This window comes from Haliotis cracherodii, unplaced genomic scaffold (assembly GCF_022045235.1).
Source record: "Haliotis cracherodii isolate W230 unplaced genomic scaffold, xgHalCrac1.p SCAF_12, whole genome shotgun sequence".
NCBI lineage: Eukaryota > Metazoa > Mollusca > Gastropoda > Lepetellida > Haliotidae > Haliotis > Haliotis cracherodii.
This window is the reverse complement of record NW_027266267.1, coordinates 45,218,849-45,239,306: the sequence shown is the minus strand read 5'-3', so window position 1 is coordinate 45,239,306 and position 20,458 is coordinate 45,218,849. Positions and strand designations below refer to the sequence as shown.

Genomic DNA, 20,458 nt, shown 5'->3' with positions numbered 1-20,458 from the left:
TATTCATGATCCATAATCTTTTCTTATTCAGTATATAAAATTGTACACACATAGTTTTACAGGATGCAAAAGTAAGAAAAGATACAAAATATCCACTGTGAACCCCATTGGATGCAAAAATAGTCTGCGTATTGGAATGATTAAAACTAATAAAATTTTAAAACATGTAGGCAAGATACATAATATTTCTGTCCTGATGAGAAACACTATCAATTTTCGGACAGAGCGGGTAAGATTTTCTTCACACAAGTTATAAAAGAAACAAGGAAATGCCCTCTTTAATACAGCCTTTGAAATTCATGTTTTTAAATATGTTAAAGGATTTGTGAAAAGTTTGTCTAACAAGTCCTCCGTCATGTCAGAGTTTGTAGCTAGTCGTGCTTAAAAGAGACAAAAATGTTTAGAGTGTTAACATTTAATTTTCCATCAGATTTATTGAGTAAAAATTTGCCGCACAATTGAGGCATTGAGAACTGGTTCAGAATTATAGTCCTCAAATGTTACTAATCCATGAGCTCTACCATCATCTTCACGAGGCAAGGGAGGTAACCGACTATAAATGTCCGATTTCCACCCAAATGCCGAACAAGGCTGGTATTAAGGAGTTACATTTTGGCTGGACTAATGAGTCCAAATCACGCAAAGAAATCGAAGACCTGTTCATAACGGTGATGCAGATTTTGGTCGATTGAAGGATTTGCAAAGCATGTGTACCGCCAACTCGTCATCAACACATATTTTGCAAATCTTTTCATGTTTTTAATGAAGGTGCTCACGTGATTTGATGCACTTCGCGATGTAAGACCCAATTTAGATCTTGATTATCGAACAAATCGTCTTGACTGGGTGCTGCCATTTTGTTTGAAGCAAATGCAAGTGATACAAGAGGTGGAGTCTGATTGGTCCACAGGAGAGGCCTAACTCGGGAGGGTAATAAGGGTCATAACTTGTAATAGCCACTGGGGGCGCTACGATCGAGCACAGGAATTCCAGCCTAGTTCGGCAAGGGTGGAAACTGGACTTTTAAAGTCAGTTAACGCCCTTGCCTCAGGAAGATGTACCATCATTGGATTCAGAAGGCTGTAATAAGCATAAGGCATCACACACACTTTGTATCTTATTTGCTGTTGTGCATCCCGAGACCCATCTTAATGCATTGGACCCCCAACATATTACCAGCGTCCCCAAAACTTACAGAGATGGAACCTAACATACATGAAAGGCGTACCCAGATCACTGATGCTGTCAGCATTTTCACAGTGTCAGGTCTGGGGCTACACTTAGTCTACAATTATGCACAGGAGCAGCTAACACAGCACTTGGCTACAGTGTATGAGCGAATGTGTTATCTATGTCAAGAAATGAAAGTCACAACTACCAGTAGTCTATGTAGGGTACGCGAGTTACAGGGACTATGTTCAAGTATAGTAGCTACAGGCATCATTAGACTGGTCCCAATAAGCATGAGGTCCATACCCAAGAAGAGGAGCTAGATGTCCAACTGACAGAATAGAGGCTATGGTTTTGTAAATCTGTTTATGAAATTGGAGCTATGGTTATTGTATAGGTCAGGCAATAGATTTATCATAAGTCTATGATAAAATAATAGGATAATTGACACTTGCAGTGCTACAAAATATGTCTAAGCACAGTCAGTGTCCAGACTAAGCATAGTCAGTGACTGAGACTAAGCACAGTGACAGTGTCCAAACTAAGCAACAGACAGTGTCCAGACTAAGCATAGTGACAGTGTCCAGACTAAGTACAGTCAGTGTCCAGACTAAGCACAGTCAGTGTCCAGATTAAGCACAGTCAGTGTCCAGACTAAGCATAGACAGTGTCCAGACTAAGGAGTCAGTGTCCAGACTAAGCATAGTGACAGTGTCCAGACTAAGTACAGTCAGTGTCCAGACTAAGCACAGTCAGTGTCCAGATTAAGCAGTCAGTGTCCAGACTAAGCACAGTGACAGTGTCCAGACTAAGCACAGTCAGTGTCCAGACTAAGCACAGTCAGTGTCCAGACTAAGCATAGTGACAGTGTCCAGACTAAGCACAGAGACAGTGTCCAGACTAAGTACAGTCAGTGTCCAGACTAAGCACAGTCAGTGTCCAGACTAAGCACAGTCAGTGTCCAGACTAAGCATAGTGACAGTGTCCAGACTAAGCACAGTCAGTATCCAGACTAAGCACAGTCAGTGTCCAGACTAAGCATAGTGACAGTGTCCAGACTAAGCACAGAGACAGTGTCCATAATAAGCACAGTCAGTATCCAGACTAAGCACGGGTCTACTTTTCATCTCAACATAACACATGGTACAAAAACAAGCCTTGCTCGCATCATTCTAAACATACCCCCTTAAAAGATCTCATCTACATCCAGGTAAGAAATAAAACAGCTCCCCAGTCTGTACCCTCGTGTGTACCCCCGTCACAGGACATGAGGACAACGGCAACTGTCTGACAGCTTATATACGAACTTGCAGCAATTCCTTCATCAAATCATCCAACAAAGAAACATGAGACAGATGACACTACACACGACACGGCTGACATCAACTTCTGCTACAGACACAGTGATGAAGGAGGCAGTACAGGAGAAATGTTGACCCTCATCTTATTAATTATAATACATCATAACTCAACTACCATGACCATCAAGTCCAACAGTACAAGAGGGATAAAGGTATATTCAAATATGTCTCTTCAAGAACAAGTATCAATCTGTATTTGTCTCTTCCAGGTGTACCACCATTATAATACTTCAGGGCAGCCAGGGCATCTTCCACAAAGCCATGTTTTAAAAAAACAGTGCTGCTGCAGCATTAGAAGTTGCTGAGGGACAGTGTCATCAGCTGTAGTGAGTTTAACAATGGTTGTGTCTCAGGTCAACCAACAGCATTCACAACTCACAGAGTTGGATCACGTCTGTGACATGAAGACTAGTCATCATGACACCCTCAAGGATAGATGTATCTGGTTAAAAAATAAACACCCCACTAGTGCTGGTTAACTGAAAAATATAACAATTGTGGCCTTAGGCTCAGTGTCAGATCCGGTCAAATCCTCTTCCTCAACAAGCTCAAAGCGATCAATCCCATCTTGTCCTTGGGGCTGTGAAACAGCATCACACAACAGAAGTCGGATGTTTCTGTATTTAGCTGAAGAATATTCCAACAGAAGTTCTAACACAACTACAGAATCCAGTATGCTCCTCTATATGATCCACCACAATGACACAGATAATTCACAGAAGTCTATTTGCCCCTATATATTCTTTAAGCAGCTCAATCAGGACCAAACACCTTAACTTTCATACCTATTTTCTTTGAAATACTCAACAAGGACCACACAGTATAAACTCAGGTCTCAGTTTTCACACTCAGATGATCAACAGAGCCTTCACAAGTTCAGGTCTCAGGCCCAAGTTTGTTCCTTGAGAAGCTTCACCAGTACACTGTATAAATCTTAGGTCCATGTGTGTTCCATTAACATGCTTAAGAAACTTCTCTCGGTGTACACAGTATAAAACTCAGACCCATGTATGTTCCTTGAAGAAATACAACACTCACTACTGTATGTACTTTGACCAGTTTCCCATTATCTGTACATATCATAAGGTTGATGCCTAAGCATTTCCCTTGAGAAGCTTCACCAAGACTTCACAGTCCAACTCTCAGGCCCCTGTGTGTTCCTTGAGATGTTCAAGTAGCTGGTCCTGCTTGTGGAACACTGAGCTACAGAGGGGACAATTGAACACTGACTGACCTTCATGAACTTTCATGTGATCATGCAGAGCCTTGAAGGATGTGAACACTGCAAGACAGTGTCGACATTCCACCTGGTGACACTCTTCACTCAGACACTCATCATGACAACCGGGAACATCCGGTCTGGCTTGGTCAGGACTCTCGATCAGAGGGGTGTGTCCTGGAAGATACTCCTCTGGTTCTTTCTTAATTGAAGGATTCCTCTGTTGCACACTATCAGCTGAAGCACTGTCTGTATGTGTCAATGCACTGCTCGTCCCTTCAGTCTGGCTCTCCCTGGAATCTTGCACAGGGTCGCTGTGGCCCTTTAGATGGTGCCCTAGAAGTTCAACAGTTGAGAACACATCACCACATATCGAACACACTTCTTCAGAGGTAGAATTATTCAAAGGAAGCAGACCTGATTTGGCTGCACCTTTCCTTTTCACTTTTGAGGTAGTTTTGCTGCTGGGTGACTGACTATCTTCAGCAAGTTGTAATGCAGTTTCACAATGCGACCTCAACTTGTCTTTCTCAGAACTGGCTTCAACACTGGATTTGTCTGATTCTAAGAGTTTCAAATGATCTGCCATATGCTGCCGATATTTTCTGGGTGCAGTGAAGATGGCCCCACACACATCACACACGTTGGGTTGGACTCCAGAAGCAGTGAACCCCCTGCCTACTTCATCCTTTATGTGGGGATCACTAACAGTGGCAAGAATTGAGGAGCTTGTCCCAGCTGGAACTGAAGGGTCACTTTCGTCACTGTTTATGATGGGATCACTATCAGACACACCTGTATGGTCACTCTGATCTCCACACTGGTTGCCATCAGTGTGAGGGACCAGCCTTTCAGTGTGTGTGAGAAGGTGTTCAGTAAGGTCCTTCTTGTGTTGGAAGATTAACGGGCAATGGGGACAGTCGAAGGAACATGCAGTAGGACTGCCCAATCCACTTGACCTCATCTGTACTTTGTATTGTTCTTGTGTATTTGATTCATTCTCTTTCATGCCATCGCCCTGAATAGTTAGCGATGTTTCTTCAGAGCTGGCTGGACCAGATTCCTTTTTATTATTTATTGCAGAATGAGTTCTTGTTGATGTTGGCTCCATGCAGCCTATACTCGAGCTGTGACCGATATCACCACCTGTTAAAAGTCTCAGTATCGTTTTCCTTCCTTGTATTCCATTTGACTTCAGCCCTGTTATAGCATCAGGATTACCCCCTGCAGGCCTGGACACCCCTTTCCCACTCTCACCAGTCATCCCGAGCACAACCTCACCATCTTCCAGATCATGTGAAAAAGACACACCATCTGATTCTGCGCTGACATCAATCCCTTCTGGACCTTCTATTTTCGTGGGCCTCCCTCTTTTCTTAGCGAGTTCTGAAGATGCAAAGCTAGGGTGCATCTTCCTGTAATGAAGTTTCAAGATATGCTTGTACTTGAAGCTCTCCTGGCACAGTTGGCACTGATTGGGCTTGTCCCCAGTGTGGACTAGCATGTGCCGCTCCAGTTTGGATCGAACACTGAATCCCTTACCACAGATACCACAGCTGTACTTCTTGGCGTCAGCGTGGTTCCGGAGGTGGGCCTGCAGGTGTGCCTGCATAGCAAAACCCTGGTGACAGAATGGACACTCGTAGCTACGTTCGTCTTTGTGAATTGTCATGTGATGCTGGAGATAGTGCTCACTCTGGAACTCACTTCCGCAAAAGGTGCACATAAAACGTACTCTTGAAGAATTTCCTTCCTCCGTCTGTCCCGGATCTGATGACACCATGTTTCCTTGGAGGTCATTGCTGTCTTCTATCTTGGCCTGGGCCTCTATGTTGCTCAGCTGCCTGGATATCTCTAGGCTGGGGTCCAGCATACCACTGCTGTCTGCTTGCACGTGATCCAATGATGCCTGGGTGGATAATACACCTTGATTTCCAGCAGCTTGTGAGGGGTTATCATAGGGAAATATCAGCTTGCCACTCATAAAACTGCTCACTGCACCAGGGGCTACAATAAGTTTTTTCGACTTCTTTTTCGACTTCTTTTTCTTTTTCCCTTTTGATAGTTCGTAAGTATCAATTTCAACCTTTTTCAGCAGGGATGTATCAAAGTAAGCGTGGTTCTTCTGACAGTGTGACTTCAGCTGCTCAAGGTAAGAGAATCCGTCGTCACAGAGAGTGCAAGGGTAGGGCTTGTCACCACTATGGCGCAGCATGTGTCGGTTCCGGGAACTGCTGGTGGTGAATCTTCGACCACACGTTGGACATGCATGGTTCTTCTCCCCAGTATGTGTTCGAACATGCTTGTACAAGTTTTGAGAAACTGTGAAACCCCTGCCACAGAACTGACAAACAAAAGGCTTCTCCCCAGAATGTGATCGCATATGTATTATCAGGTAGGACTCTCGTGACAAAACCCGTCCACAAATCTTACATTCACAACCATCAAGAATAATACCTCCAGGAGGGTCTGGTGCATTGGACGACTGGGGCTTGTCTTTGGTTACTGAAGAATCGGGATTGTCAGAGGTATGAGCACTTTGTTCCACAGCTACCTGGTCTCCTTTCAAGGACACATCTGCCCCACTCCCACTTTGATCCTCGACCTTGGTCATGCTAGTGACATCATCTCCCACCTCAAGCATCTCCTGTGATTCCCCTGCAGGAGACAGGGCTCTACTCCTCGTAGTGTCAGAACAAGAGTCATCCCTTTCTGCTGTCACAGACTCCTGGAGGAAGGTCTCAGGAAGAGAGGCATCAATCTGGATGCTGTGATCACCAGATTGTGATGAAGAACTGTTACTTGAGGGATTCAGGGATGACAGCTCCAGAGATGACTTGAGGGTATTCTCTTCACTAAATGCTTCAGAATCAGGCAAATCTGGGGTACTCACTTTAACAAAATGGGTTTGTTTTCTCATTGTTTTCCTGGCAGTTCCAGGTTTCTTGGTCACAACTTTACTACCTGAGCCACCAGGAGATGCACTGTGAGATGCGTTCTTCACAACACTCAGTAACTTGTGCATCTTCTGATGCCGTGTCAGCTGGGATTTATTGTCAAAAGTTTTCGGACACTTGCTGCATCGAAGCTGTTCTACTCTGTTCTTCCCCTGTTGCAGCAGGGCTGCCCCCTCGGGTCTACTGATGCTGACGGCATCAGTGTTCTGCAGCTCAAGGGGCATCAGCTTGTAGGGTGACGTGTCTTCAAACGCCATGTCACCATCCTCCTCAGTCAGACTGGACATGTCAGCCTGTTCCTCAGACCCAATACACTGTGTACTGGCCGCAGCAGTGTTGTAGGCGAAGCCGGAGAGGTTGGCCATCTTGCCCTTTGGACCTGTGCCGTCCAAACCACTTTCCTTCTTGAGAACTACGTTTCCACTTAGTTTAACAGTAGAGGACAGCTTCTGGACTGTGTCTTCACATTTGGACGAGACCGTCTTGGGATTCAAACGGATGGCATCAGTGCTACTTTTCTGAGTGCTGGATGCACCTGGTGAGATAGAACTCTGCTCTGTCTTCATCCTCTTTCCCGGAGGCAGAGACACAACCTCCTCTTCATCAAGCCCATGAGTCTTCATCATGTGAGCCTTGTACATTTCACGGTAGCGGAAATTTTGGTCGCAGTCCTCGCACCGATATGGCATCTCCCCAGTGTGGAGCCTCTCATGTCGATTCCGAGATGTACTGTCCCGAAACATCTGCCCGCAGTAGCTACAACCGTAATTCTTCACCCCCGAATGTGTTCGCATGTGCTTGTACAGGTTCCCCCGTACACTGAAGCTAAGGCTACACTGCTTGCACGCGAATGGCTTTTCTCCTGTATGTGTCCTCTTGTGCAACTTCAGATAATTCCGACTTTTCACCGACTTTCCACACTCATCACATGTGAATCGTTCCTGCTTTTCCTTCAAGTCTTTCCTTGCTTCTGTGACCGTAAGCTGGCTGCTCGGGTGGACGCTTGTTATCTGAGTAATTAAATTAGGACTTCCTCTTGCAGTGACACTGTCCACTACAGTGCCGTTGATGATGGGGTCGCAGACACCAGCGTTTGTGTACAAGCCGTAAAGGGAAACCTGGTATGTGGCGATGGCAGCCTGGTGGTACGCTGCTGCCTTACCGGCGTCGATCATACTAACATCGAGATGTGTCTGGATGGTCTACGCTCATGCTCCGAACTAATCACTGAAGGTGTGCATGTGCTTGTCTGGTGATTAGCATAATGGATGACTAGGTTGGAAATGTTCGAGCAGGTCACTGATGGAACGAAGGTGTTGAGACCAACAATTTTGTCTTGTGGTTCTGATGCAGCCCTCCTGGTTCAGAACCTGCTGCTGGGTGAGGGCTGACTCTCCCGATCTGTCACTCGGTCTGGAATGGAAGAAAGAAACATTGATGAAACAGTACACATGTGTTCAGCAATCGACTATTTATTATTCTGGTTGGTTGGTTGGTTGGTTGGTTGTTTAAGTCCGCACTCAGCAATATTCCAGCTATATGACGGCGGTCTGTAAATAATCGAGTCTGGACCAGACAATCCAGTTATTATTATCATGAGCATCGATCCACGCAAATGGGATTGATGACAATATTGACATGCATCAAACAAGTCAGCGAGTCTGACCACCCGATCCCGTTAGTCGCCTCTTACGACAAGCATAGTCGCTTTTAACAGCAAGCATGGGTTGCTGAAGACCCATTCTACCCCGGATCTTCACGGGCCTATTATTTTGGAGGGGAAGGAGGGCGCTGGTATTTGTTTTCGAGCGAAATATGTTGCTGACAAACAATGGATCATAAAAATGATGAATGTCAGATTCAAACCCACAATCAGTGAATCTGGTAAAGTTAATGGATGCAACTCTGCAGAGACAATAGGCCATCTGAGTACCACCGATATACTGATGAAATATCTAAAATACTTTATAAAAGAGATCGAGAATTTTTTAAGCAAGAAAGGACAACAATCGTGCACACATTTCACTCAATCATTCACACTTTCACTCAATCATTCATACTTTCACTCAATCATTCATACTTTCACTCAATCATTCACACTTTCACTCAATCATTCACACTTTCATTCAATCACTCAAGCAATATAATAGGCAATGTTTTGGTTTAGGTGCAAGCACTGTACATGTCGACTAATTCTTCCCTTGTATTTAACTGCAAGTGTCAATGTTAAGACATGAGTGACTTGGGTTTAACGCCGCTTTTAACAGTATTCCAATTGTATCATGGCGTGTCAGCTTAATGTGGGAGGAAAGCCTGAAGTGATGCAGGTCTCAAACGTTTACCACTTCGGTGAAACCCATGAGCACGGGTATGGTGCTGACAAACCTAGAAACATAATCATAGGTTTCTGGCGAGGCCAAGGGACACAACTCTGCACAGCGAATTGTGGCGCCTTAGATGACTTGGCCACCCGTGCCCCCGTTGAGACTTAATGGGTATTACCGTATTTGCCATAATAAGTACCCTCTGACCAACTTATAGACCAGTACTTAAGTCATCTGTATATATGCACCTCCTAATAAGACAGAAAATTTACATAACAGTCTGTATTTTCTTGCATATATTAGGATCTTTTTCTAAACATAATGGACTAGTAACTATGTTTATAATTTCATTGATGTTTTGACTAAGTTTGTTGATCATGTTGATACTGCTAGATCTCAACAACAAATTTAAATTGCTGTATCTGGTTTTAATAAGACTCCCTCTTGTCAATTTTCTAAGCGCTTATTTTGTTCAATGATAAAATCCCATGACAGAATAAAGTATTTAGATATATATCATAATTCATATTTTTATTTCAGCCAGGGTACTGCAGAGACCAGACTGGATTTATGTACATGAAGCAGAGTGTTACAGAAAAGTAACTTAGATTGTAGATTTTGGTCAAATGAAACATGATTTCTATTGAGCTTATGGTCCATGTTAAAATATACCATATTCGCTGTAACGTGTTTCAATTTCAATATTCTACAACATGCTTTTGTTTGTAGTTTGATGCTGCAATCAGCAATATTCCAGCTATATGACGGCAGCCAGTAAATAAATGTCTGGACCAGACAATCCAATGACTGATTTTGTGAGTGAGTGAGTATGGTTTTACGCCGCTTTTAGCAATATTCCAGCAATATCACGGCGGGGGACACCAGAAATTGGCTTCACACATTGTACCCATGTTGGGAATCGAACCCGGGTTTTTGGCGTGACAAGTGAACGCTTTAACCACTAGGCTACCCGACCGCCCCCTGATTTTGTGAACAATCCATGCTGTTGGTGTGGGATGACAAGGAATCAAGCAAGCCACCGAGCCTGACCACTAGGGCTGCAACGAATACACTATGAGGCGAATACGATTTGTATCATGAATATAGGGTAACCAATATGAATATTAATTCACGAATACAATAACAAGTCAGCAGTTGATGTATCATTTGTTATATTCAGCATGTTCAGTGAGGCAACAACAACATAAATTATTTGACATGGTTTGTTAATTTTTAATATATTATTAAATATATTATTAATTTATATACTGCATTTATCCAGGTACAAGTATCTGCTCAAATGCAACAATGACCAGTGACCACAATACTGTCAAATTAAATAGTATAAGAGAGTTGTGTTTTGAAGAAATCTATGCATAAAACATGTAAAATATGTTCTTATGGTTGTTTTTTTTATGTAAATGCATATGCTTGCATATTCATTAATATTCGATTCTAGTGGCCACAAATAACGAATTCAATTCATAAATGGATATGGTTCGATTCAGTTTTCTGTTTCAGAATCAATATTCTAACATAAAGTGACACTAAATGTTTTAACTTTATTAATATTCAGTACAATACTACTAGTGTCAACTTCCTGTCATTACAGCCATGAGGAAATAAATGCTGTTTACTCCAGATCAATATCACACTTACAGTCCTGGATGCTGTTGTACAAAACAACCTTAGCGCTACGACTGTCTTGAGTCTAAGTTAAGGTATGGGAGTTACGATCACCTTAGCACTAAGATTGCTTTGTACAACGGCACCCAGGACTTTAAACATGACACTCAAGATGTCAGTGCTGTTGCTCTCAGCATTAGATACTAACAGTTATAGTCCACTAGTCCTTATAAAAATAACATGTAGCAAAACCCTTAAAAAGTGTAAATTTCTACAAGACCTTATCTCGTGGGCAGTTTGGCAGGGACTATAGGACTAGTGCGAATTCGTAACACTGGTTCTCATGTTAATAGATTTAGGGGTACTAAGATTCCAAGACCATAGGGGAAGATCTATATCATAACGTACATACAGACAAAATGGCAGGGATATCAAAGCAGATGAAACAGTTTCTTCACCGTGTGTTTTGGAATTTGGAAGTATGAAAAGTAGGCAGGACCTGTATTTTTTAAAAACTCAGCAGAAACCCTGGGAAGTACAGGGTTAGCATTCCTTGTGTTGGACATGTTGGAATGCCAAGGGCATGGTTAGAATCAGGATGCAGAGCTTTAGACAAACTGATTCTCCATCATGAGTGAGTGAGTATGGTCTTGCGCCGCTTTTTACAATATTACAGCAATATCACAGCGGGCGACACCAGAAATGGGCTTCACACATTGTACCCATGTCGGGAATCGAACCCGGGTCTTCGGCGTGACGAGCAAACGCTTTAACCACCCGGCTACCCGACCGCCCCGATTCTCCATCATGACAACGACGCAAATAATTTTCAAAAACTCAAAAGAACACTTCTTTGTAATTACCCAATGTAGCTTTTTCAACTACATAATAAAATATAAAATAATACATTCTATTCCTGAAGTACAATTTATACTCATCAACAATTGTACAGTATTCCAGTTATATCGCGGCGTGTCAGCTTAATGTGGGAGGCAAGCCCGAAGTGGTGCAGGTCTCGGACGTTTACCACTTCGGTGAAACCCACGAGCACGGTTATGGTGCTGACAAACCTAGAAACATAATCGGGGCGAACCCACAATCATAGGTTTCTGGCGTGCCTAAGGGACGCAACTCTGCACAGCGAATCGCGGCGCCTTATACGACTGGGCCACCCATGCCCCCAACAGGTACAGAGCTCCAGATAACGTTTTGAGTAATTGAGTTTTTACTCTAGGGTTTCTATTTTAATTGAGTTATTACTCTTTTCATTGGGTAACCAATATTTTTTTCACACATCTATTCATCACACTATTGGTTTTTCCCCAAAATAAGTGAACACTTTGAGATTTAAAAAAAAATGAAATAATGTTTTAGATGTATTTAACTGTCCTAAATATATAGGCTTGACACAGAAAATAAATTAGCTTGTAATTGTGTTTTGGAAATGAGCTCCTTTGTACGCATGCTGATAAAGCTTTATTGGGTATTTACACATGCTGTTTCTTTTATACAGTTGAATTTTTCATTTAATGCGTGCGTGTCTGTACGCAAGTTAATTGAAAGTAATTGGGTTTTGAATATTTTTGGGGGAGGGGGTATTTTACGCAAATAGGCAGCTTATCTATAGAGGTAATACTGGTGACTTTGTGTGCCAAAAATCAACTCTTTTTACCAGCACATACTCTTTTCAAACTGTCCTTTAAACCAAGAATATACAATTTATAATCAGTCAGGAAACAACAATCTACAGACTGTTCTATCACGTCTATGGCAATGCAATTCATTGTTAAACAATGATCGAAACTGTATTACATTGCCATTGTTGAGATTCGGTAGAAGTTCATTGCATTGTATTTGGACGATGATTAGTTGTCAGGAATGTAGTACACACAAACAATATTTACCCCTGGGAAGTATTCCAACAACAAAATATCCACAATCATTAGGTAAGAACCCACTGAGCTAAGTGAAATCCTATGTCAAGGCACAAGAAACCAGAGAAAATGAACAAAGGGACGTAACTCCACTTAACTGTCTTGATGTTTCAGGCTGGAGGCAAATTTCGAAACCAATTCAGAAATGATTGGCTATTGCATGTGTGTTGCTATGATTCGTTACGAGTAGTATCCGTTCTCTGATAACTTATTTGGTGAATAACAATTCATATACAACTGTTGGCTAAGATGCTGGAAGAATGTCAATGTCTTCAGGACCATACTGCTGTCTCCATCACTATCAAGTTGGAAGGATAAGCATTTGTGTTGATGCTATTGATACTGATAGATATGCATTCATGACCATGATAACCTTTTGAGAAAATCTGCAGCTCTGGGCATGAGACCTACTGTATCCTCCTGTTACCATGGTTACTGAGCATGTAAGAGATTTACATCCATCACAAAATCATGTCAATATGGTTTGGAAATTTGCCTTCAGTCTCAAACGTCAAGGTTGGTGTAAATTGACTTAAATGTGATTTAAATGACATACTTCCTGGGATCTCTATGAGGAATTGGATATTTTTTTATTCAGTCGGGACAAGGCAAGCCTAACAATTTAGACGAATGTCATGATTATAGTTTCTATAGGCAATTCAACAGTAGTCATGATCATAGTTGTGTTTAACCTTACTGTCCTGTGAGCATGATCAGTGCAAGCATTCAACATATACAACTGTAACCACTAATTATTTTGTTTGTTGTTTAACGCTGCACTCAGCAATATTCCAGCGGTCTCTAAATAATTGGGTCAGAAGTTTATATTCTTACCATATGTTGTTCAAATAATATGAAATTAGAGTAATTATGTTCATGAGAAAGAAACTCTGAATTATGAAACGGATTATGATTTGTTTGTTTGTTGTTTGCTGACACACAGCAAAATTCCACCTATATGACATCAATCTGTAGGTAATCGAGTTTGGGCCAGACAATCCAGCGATTGACATCATCATGGACATCATCCGGACCGATCTACAGGGATGCGAATGGATAGTTTCCTTTTCAGCTGAAACCACTAATTATTTTGTTTGTTGTTTAACGCTGCACTCAGCAATATTCCAGCGGTCTCTAAATAATCGGGTCAGAAGTTTATATTCTTACATTTTGCAGGTGAATCACAACCCTGAATCTTTTATCTTAAATGTCAAGATTGAAGATGATGGTATTGATGGCCAGAAACTTATAAGCTGGAGGGCACTGTGAATATTATGCTGTTTATAGCCAACTGGGAAATACTAAATAAACTGTGTATTCTGTACTTGTAATGTAATGTATCGCGTGTATCAAGTGTGGGATTGGCATCTGTATCAATGTATCATCACACCACAACTTGGAGCCATACCACACTTACACCGTTTTTATACTTTGGGCTGAGAGAGATGATGTGATTGGTTGGTTTGTTGTTTAACGCCGCACTCAGCAATATTCCAGCTATATGACGGCGGTCTGTAAATAATCGAGTCTGGACCAGACAATCCAGTGATTGACATCATGAACATCGATCCACGCAATTGGAATCGATGACATGCATCAACCAAGTCAGCGAGGCTGACCACCCGATCCTGTTAGTCGCCTTTTACGACAAGTATAGTCGCCTTTTACGGCAAGCATGGGTTGCTGAAGACCTATTCTACCCCGGATCTTCACGGGTCGAGTTGATGTGAGAATTAGTATTATCAAGTTGATGAACAAAGATCAACAACTGGCTAATAGTCATGGGGGAGTTTATTGAATATTTGGTTAAACAATCAAACAACAGCTGTCATCAATTATGTGTCAATCAGCGACTCGTTAGCTTTCATTGTGTTTTACCAACTTTCACCATATGTTGTTCAAATAATATGAAATTAAAGTAATTATGTTCATGAGAAAGAAACTCTGAATTATGAAACGGATTATGATTTGTTTGTTTGTTGTTTGCTGACACACAGCAAAATTCCACCTATATAACATCAATCGGTAGATAATCAAGTTTTGGCCAGACAATCCAGTGATTGACATCATCATGGACATCATCCGGACCGATCTACAGGGATGCGAATGGATAGTTTCCTTTCAGCTGAAACCTCTTTGCAATGAAGTGTGGTTCATAATTTGGGGGTGTTTATCGGAGAAGCCATCAGATTTTAACAAATTTGTGGTCTCTTAAATTTGCGGATCTGTGGAAGATTATCCAGCGAGAGAAACTAAAAGATTTAGTCCACAAGTCCATATAATGACAATATATAGCAAAACCCTTAAAAAGGCCAAAATTTCTACTAGTCCTTATGATACCTTAACTTTTGGGTAGTTTGGCAAGGACTATAGGACTAGTGCTCATTTCTAACGCTGTTATCCCCCCTGGAACAACACAGATAAGATACGATGACACGCATTAATATAGTCAGTGACCACCGATCCCGCTAGCCGCCTCTTACTACAAGCATGGATCTTCACGAGTAAATTACAAATTAATTTAGAGCTCCAGTTATTGATATGAACATTCAGTTTGACAACAAGCACGGCTGTTTAATGTCCTGTGTTTATTAGAACAGTATGGGATCTTTAATGCATCATAAATTTCCTTTCATTTTTGCCCATCCTTGTATCAATTCATGACTTAATTCTGAAGTGAAGTTAAAAAAGCTGATGTGAAAAAGCTTATATAGTGACGTGCATGCACGTGTGTGGCTGCTTGTAGTTGTCCGGACTGATGCCGATTTATAGTGCTAGACCACTGAGATACCATGCCGCAGATTAACATGAATACCAAAATCAGACACAGTATACTGACTCCGAGCCGACCAGTCCTTGTTTTAGCCTCTTTATGCCGAGCGCCAGACAGGGTAACAACAAGTACCATCTTTTAACGTCTTTTGGGATGACGTGGCTGAGGATTGAACCCAGACCCTCCACTCTCCCGGCTGACCCTCTATCCACTAGGCCACGGGGAGATCATGAGGCTGAGAGATTTAGATAATGATTCACTGGTTGTGATTCTAGCATCTGAGGTAACCGACTATCATCTTGTCTAAGGTCAGCATCTTATATATCTTTGAGAAAACTGTTTTTGAATGACACACCTCTTTTCGAAGTCATACTGATTGTGATTTGTCGTGTTATTAGGAGTGACAGCATCAAAGTTGCCGACTTGACAGTGTACACGTCCGACAGGTGAGCACTGGGTTCATGTAAAGTACTGTGCAAAACAGTCTGCCGTCATTTAGAATTTTGGTCCCTGTGTCACGATGAAAAGGAAGAGTATTACATATGTTATAATTTGACAAACATTAGTAGTTTGTCAATAAGTTTCAAACTGTCTATTACTTTTTTAGTTTTAAAAGTACCAACCAAGTAGATGCCAAATGCAGGGGACATCACTCATATAAGATTACTTAGTCTACATATCAAATTACTTTCACATCGATATAGATATCAGAAATAATTAGTAAAAAATATTGATTCTTACCTTAAATATATTCTTTAATAAATGTTAAACCAAACTTACTAGTGAAAATGAGTAGTGAAATGTAAATATTTTCATCCACTGCGCCATACGTATCTGATCGTGTGCAAGGTATCGTGATACATATTTAATTGCACAGTTGGTGTATCATCCCAAGCCTAGCAAAAATAAAAAACTAGGATGTTTCAAAATACACACCACTTTACCTATTACCACACATACAGCATGGCAGAAGTCACAGATTATTCTTTTGCTCAAAGGGTCCATATGAAATGTAGTCACAGGCTCTGGTGACAATGGCAATCAGGGCCCATGATCTCCTGGATTAATTCATATAATCAATTAGCCTCTAATTACTTTGTTAATGAAGAACAAACAAACATTGTTATTGAAGAAGCAAACAAGCCATTGCTTACTGCACATTTGTGGGGGCTGGATCTTAATACCTCATATTTATGTAGCAGGGCGTGGAGTCATCCCACAGATGACATCCTTACCTTGTCAGCTTGCTGACGGGGTTAACCTCTTTGGTCACGCGGACAAGGCTTCCGACCTCTGATCAGAAGGTCCGTGGTTCGAATCCCATCACGGGACTCGGAAATTTTATGGCCGCTACATTGGCGCCCAACGTGGGGCTGAGCACGTTCATATCAAATTTGAGCAAAATAAGCCTCAGTACCCTACTGTGCGGCCCGGGACGTGCCTTCTGTTGACGGGGGAGTATGTAGCAGGGCGTGGACTCATCCCACAGATGACATCCTTACCTTGTCAGCTTGCTGACGGGATTAACCTCTTTGGTCACGCGGACAAGGCGTCCGACCTCTGATCAGAAGGTCCGTGGTTCGAATCCCATCACGGGACTCGGAAATTTTATGGCCGCTACATTTACATATACAACGCTGTAAGCAATCAGCTGTATCCACCTTGATAATGATTACCCGGTGTACTTTGAATTCCGAATTAGCGTTTGATTACCCTTAATAAACATAAAATACAAAGATGCAACCAATGCTTTGCATGTCTGTGTGGCTTATTGTCGAAATAATAACTGAATCTCAATAGATGGTTAGATTCCTAAACATATAAAGTTACCATGAAGGCGGACTGTACCTATTCCAGGATATATAACTGTATATATATACCCTCCGACCTCGCTCTTGTCTCGCCAATGGTTTCTCGAAGTCGTTTCGCTTCAGTGCTTTTCGCCACCTTGTCGTGCAAATATATGTCAATTTGATACGAGAGTTTATACTGAGAATTGTTTGTTAATACACACCGCGCATATCAAGTGGAAGTCGCGCTTCTGACTTGCTTTCAAGTGTAAAAGCTCATGTGTAGGCCTCTCGCTTTGTTTTCACATTTCTCTACCGGAAGTCACCACTCCAAGGGAGGTAACTCAATCCGGAAAACGATTTAATGAAAGCATTTTAATACACTTCGAATGGTCGAGAAAAATGGAATGGGTGCGAGTTTCCGTCGCTGGTCAATGTTGTTTGATACAAAGATGTAATTTTACCAAATGTCAAAGGTCCAGGCGTTATATACGCCACTGGACGTCGGGAAACTGTGTTTTTTGCCATCATTATAATGTATCATGCAATTGTCACCTTCCTCGATTATCAACGAAAAGATCGAGGTTGTAAATTTACTTCTTATAATTTATTATTTCGCCAGTCAAATTGCTTTAAAAAAAAGTTCTCACTGTGAAATTACAGTAAGTTAATCTCAGCCATTTAGATAATCATTTTATTTTCTTGTCAAACAACATGTTCATCTCAGCGAGTGACCGATTCGGCACTTCTCTCGACGCAGAGAGGTGGCCTATCGGAATGAAAGATTTGATTTGAATGAAATTGAATCAGTTGTCAAAATACATCACAAAAGGCATTATGCTTCATATTTGTAGATTCTACAGGGCAATCTATATTCTGTGATATAGTTTATAGGCATTTTAGTCAAAGCTTTATTAAACGACATCTGAAATTAGAGTACGTCGAATATATTGTTATTTTCGACATTTGTCTAAATCACAATACCCAGCATTATTTCATGTGGTACTGAAATCCATTGTTTAACGCCGCACTCAGCAATATTCCAGCTATATGACGGCGGTCTGTAAATAATCGAGTCTGGACCAGACAATCCAGTGATTGACATCATGAGCATCGACCCACGCAATTGGGATACGGTGACATGCATCAACAAAGTCAGCGAGCCTGACCACCTGATCCTGTTAGTCGCCTCTTACGACAAGCATAGTCGCCTTTTACGGCAAGCATGGGTTGCTGAAGACCTATTCTACCCCGGATCTTCACTGGTTGTGTTGCTAGTGGAAGACATATCCATTCTCAACCGATGAAGTGTATTTTACAGAAATGTCTCACCATGTCATTCAGATATCAGGCAATATTTTGTTTGGCTGTTGTCTAACGCCGCACACATTTGTATAATGTCGGTTTGAAAAAAAGTCGTGTCTTGATTGGACAATCAAGTGATTGAAATTATGAGCATCGATCTACGTAATTTGGATACGATAACATGCATTAACCAAGTCAGCGAGTGTGACCGTGTAAAACTGTTATGTAAATATTTTCATCGCATCGTTCATGACTTGGAGTAAAACTAAACGCGGCTGAAACGGATGTGTTGAGTTAAGAAACATTTGGACGCCTTTTAGATCTGTCTGCTTTTCAGAAGTTACTTCAAAAAATTAAATCTTAAAGTGAAAAATAAATTCAGTATGCTACATCTCTGCGTAATTTCATCCCATCCCTGCCGAATAAGTATCCAAAGATATACCTTATTGCAAGAATAGATATTTTATGGCTTGAGATGACCTTGTCTCCAAGACCCTCGAGAATAAATTGAAAAAGGAGTCCTACTCAAGTCTAGAATTAGTTGGCAAGTCCAGATTGCCTCAGCCCTGAACTTGAAGATTGTTCTTGGCTCCATTTGGATTAGATTTTGTTCATTTTGTTGGTATATATTATTAAATAAGACAACCTTATTTCAGGGACTAATGCCAATCTAGAAATGACCCAAAGTTGGACATTCGTGACCAACTCGTGTTATTCCGGTACAAGTCGAATAGCTTGCAGGTTACGGAAAGGGGCGAGTGGTGACGAATGAAAGTTGGATAAAGAGTGAGTGAGTGAGTGAGTGAGTTGGGTTTAACGCCGTTTTTAACAGTATTCCAGTTATATCGCGACGTGTCAGCTTAATGTGGGAGGAAAGCCCCAAGTGATGCAGGTCTCAGACATTTAGCACTTCGGTGAAACCTACGAGCACGGGTATGGTGCTGACAAACCTAGAAACATAATCGGGGCGAACCGGGATTCGAACCCACAATCATAGTTTTCTGGCGTGCCCAAGGGCCCAAGGGCCCCACGTGCCCCCCGAAAGTTGTATAGAAGCAGTAGACGCTGGTTACATCTTACTTGGCCCCGTAATGTTTCAGGTGAACAGTTGTGTTTGTGACGGGTGCCATCGGTGGGGCAGGATAGGATCACCTTTTCGCGAACACCTGGTATCATCGCTCTTTGATAGTGATTCATAAACACATGCTGTTGGTAAAGTCCGAATCGCACAATAGTCTGTGCGTTTAGCATAGATTTTGCAGTATGATGAACATGTTTTTGTCTCTTTTCTTTATGTAAGACACACATATCAGTCAACATATTCACAATTCCTGGGGGGCACGGCTGTCCCAGTCGTCTGAGGCGCCGCGATTCGCTCTGCAGAGTTGCGTCCCTTGGGCACGCCAGAAACCTATGATTGTGGGTTCGAATCCTGGTTCCCCCCGATTATGTTTCTAGGTTTGTCAGCACCATACCCGTGCTCGTGGGTTTCACCGAAGTGGTAAACGTCTGAGACCTGCGTCACTTCAGGCCTTCCTCCCACATTAAGCTGACACGCCGTGATATCACTGGAATACTGTTAAAAGCGACGTTAAACCCAACTCACTCACTCACTCACAATTCCTGGACTCGTGGCTTAACCCTTGAAAGGGGGCGTTACGATTTTGGAGGCTATCGCGACTATAACTGTGATAAAGGCGCATTTACTGAAAAATTCCCAAACTAGAAATTGCGTGACAGTTTTATTAAACTCAGGCAAGTAGAATAGAAATGATTCAACATGAACATAATTTATATCAAAGTAAGAGCGACGGGATATACAGCGTGTGCATGTATCGGCAATGTATACAAGGTATGTTTATGTATGTGTAAGTGTAAACATCTACACATGCACACAGCTAGTATGTGTTTGTCCTCAGCTGGCCTTGTATGCCGGGTCACAGAGGAGTGAGTGAGTGAGTTTGGTTTTACGCCGCCTTTAGCAATATTCCAGCAATAT

At 41.9% G+C, this 20,458-nt stretch overlaps 1 protein-coding gene across 1 annotated transcript; it reads right to left on the bottom strand.

Annotated features, from left to right (window-relative positions):
• Positions 1-2,481: 2,481 nt before the first annotated feature.
• On the bottom strand, positions 2,482-17,467 carry LOC139458459 (zinc finger protein 91-like). The gene is made up of 2 exons (XM_071239900.1): positions 17,379-17,467; positions 2,482-8,120 (listed from the first exon to the last, which is right to left on the bottom strand). The coding sequence occupies exon 2, from the start codon at positions 7,880-7,882 to the stop codon at positions 3,674-3,676; it is 4,209 nt and encodes a 1,402-aa protein (XP_071096001.1). The 5' UTR covers positions 7,883-8,120; positions 17,379-17,467; the 3' UTR covers positions 2,482-3,673.
• Positions 17,468-20,458: the final 2,991 nt, after the last annotated feature.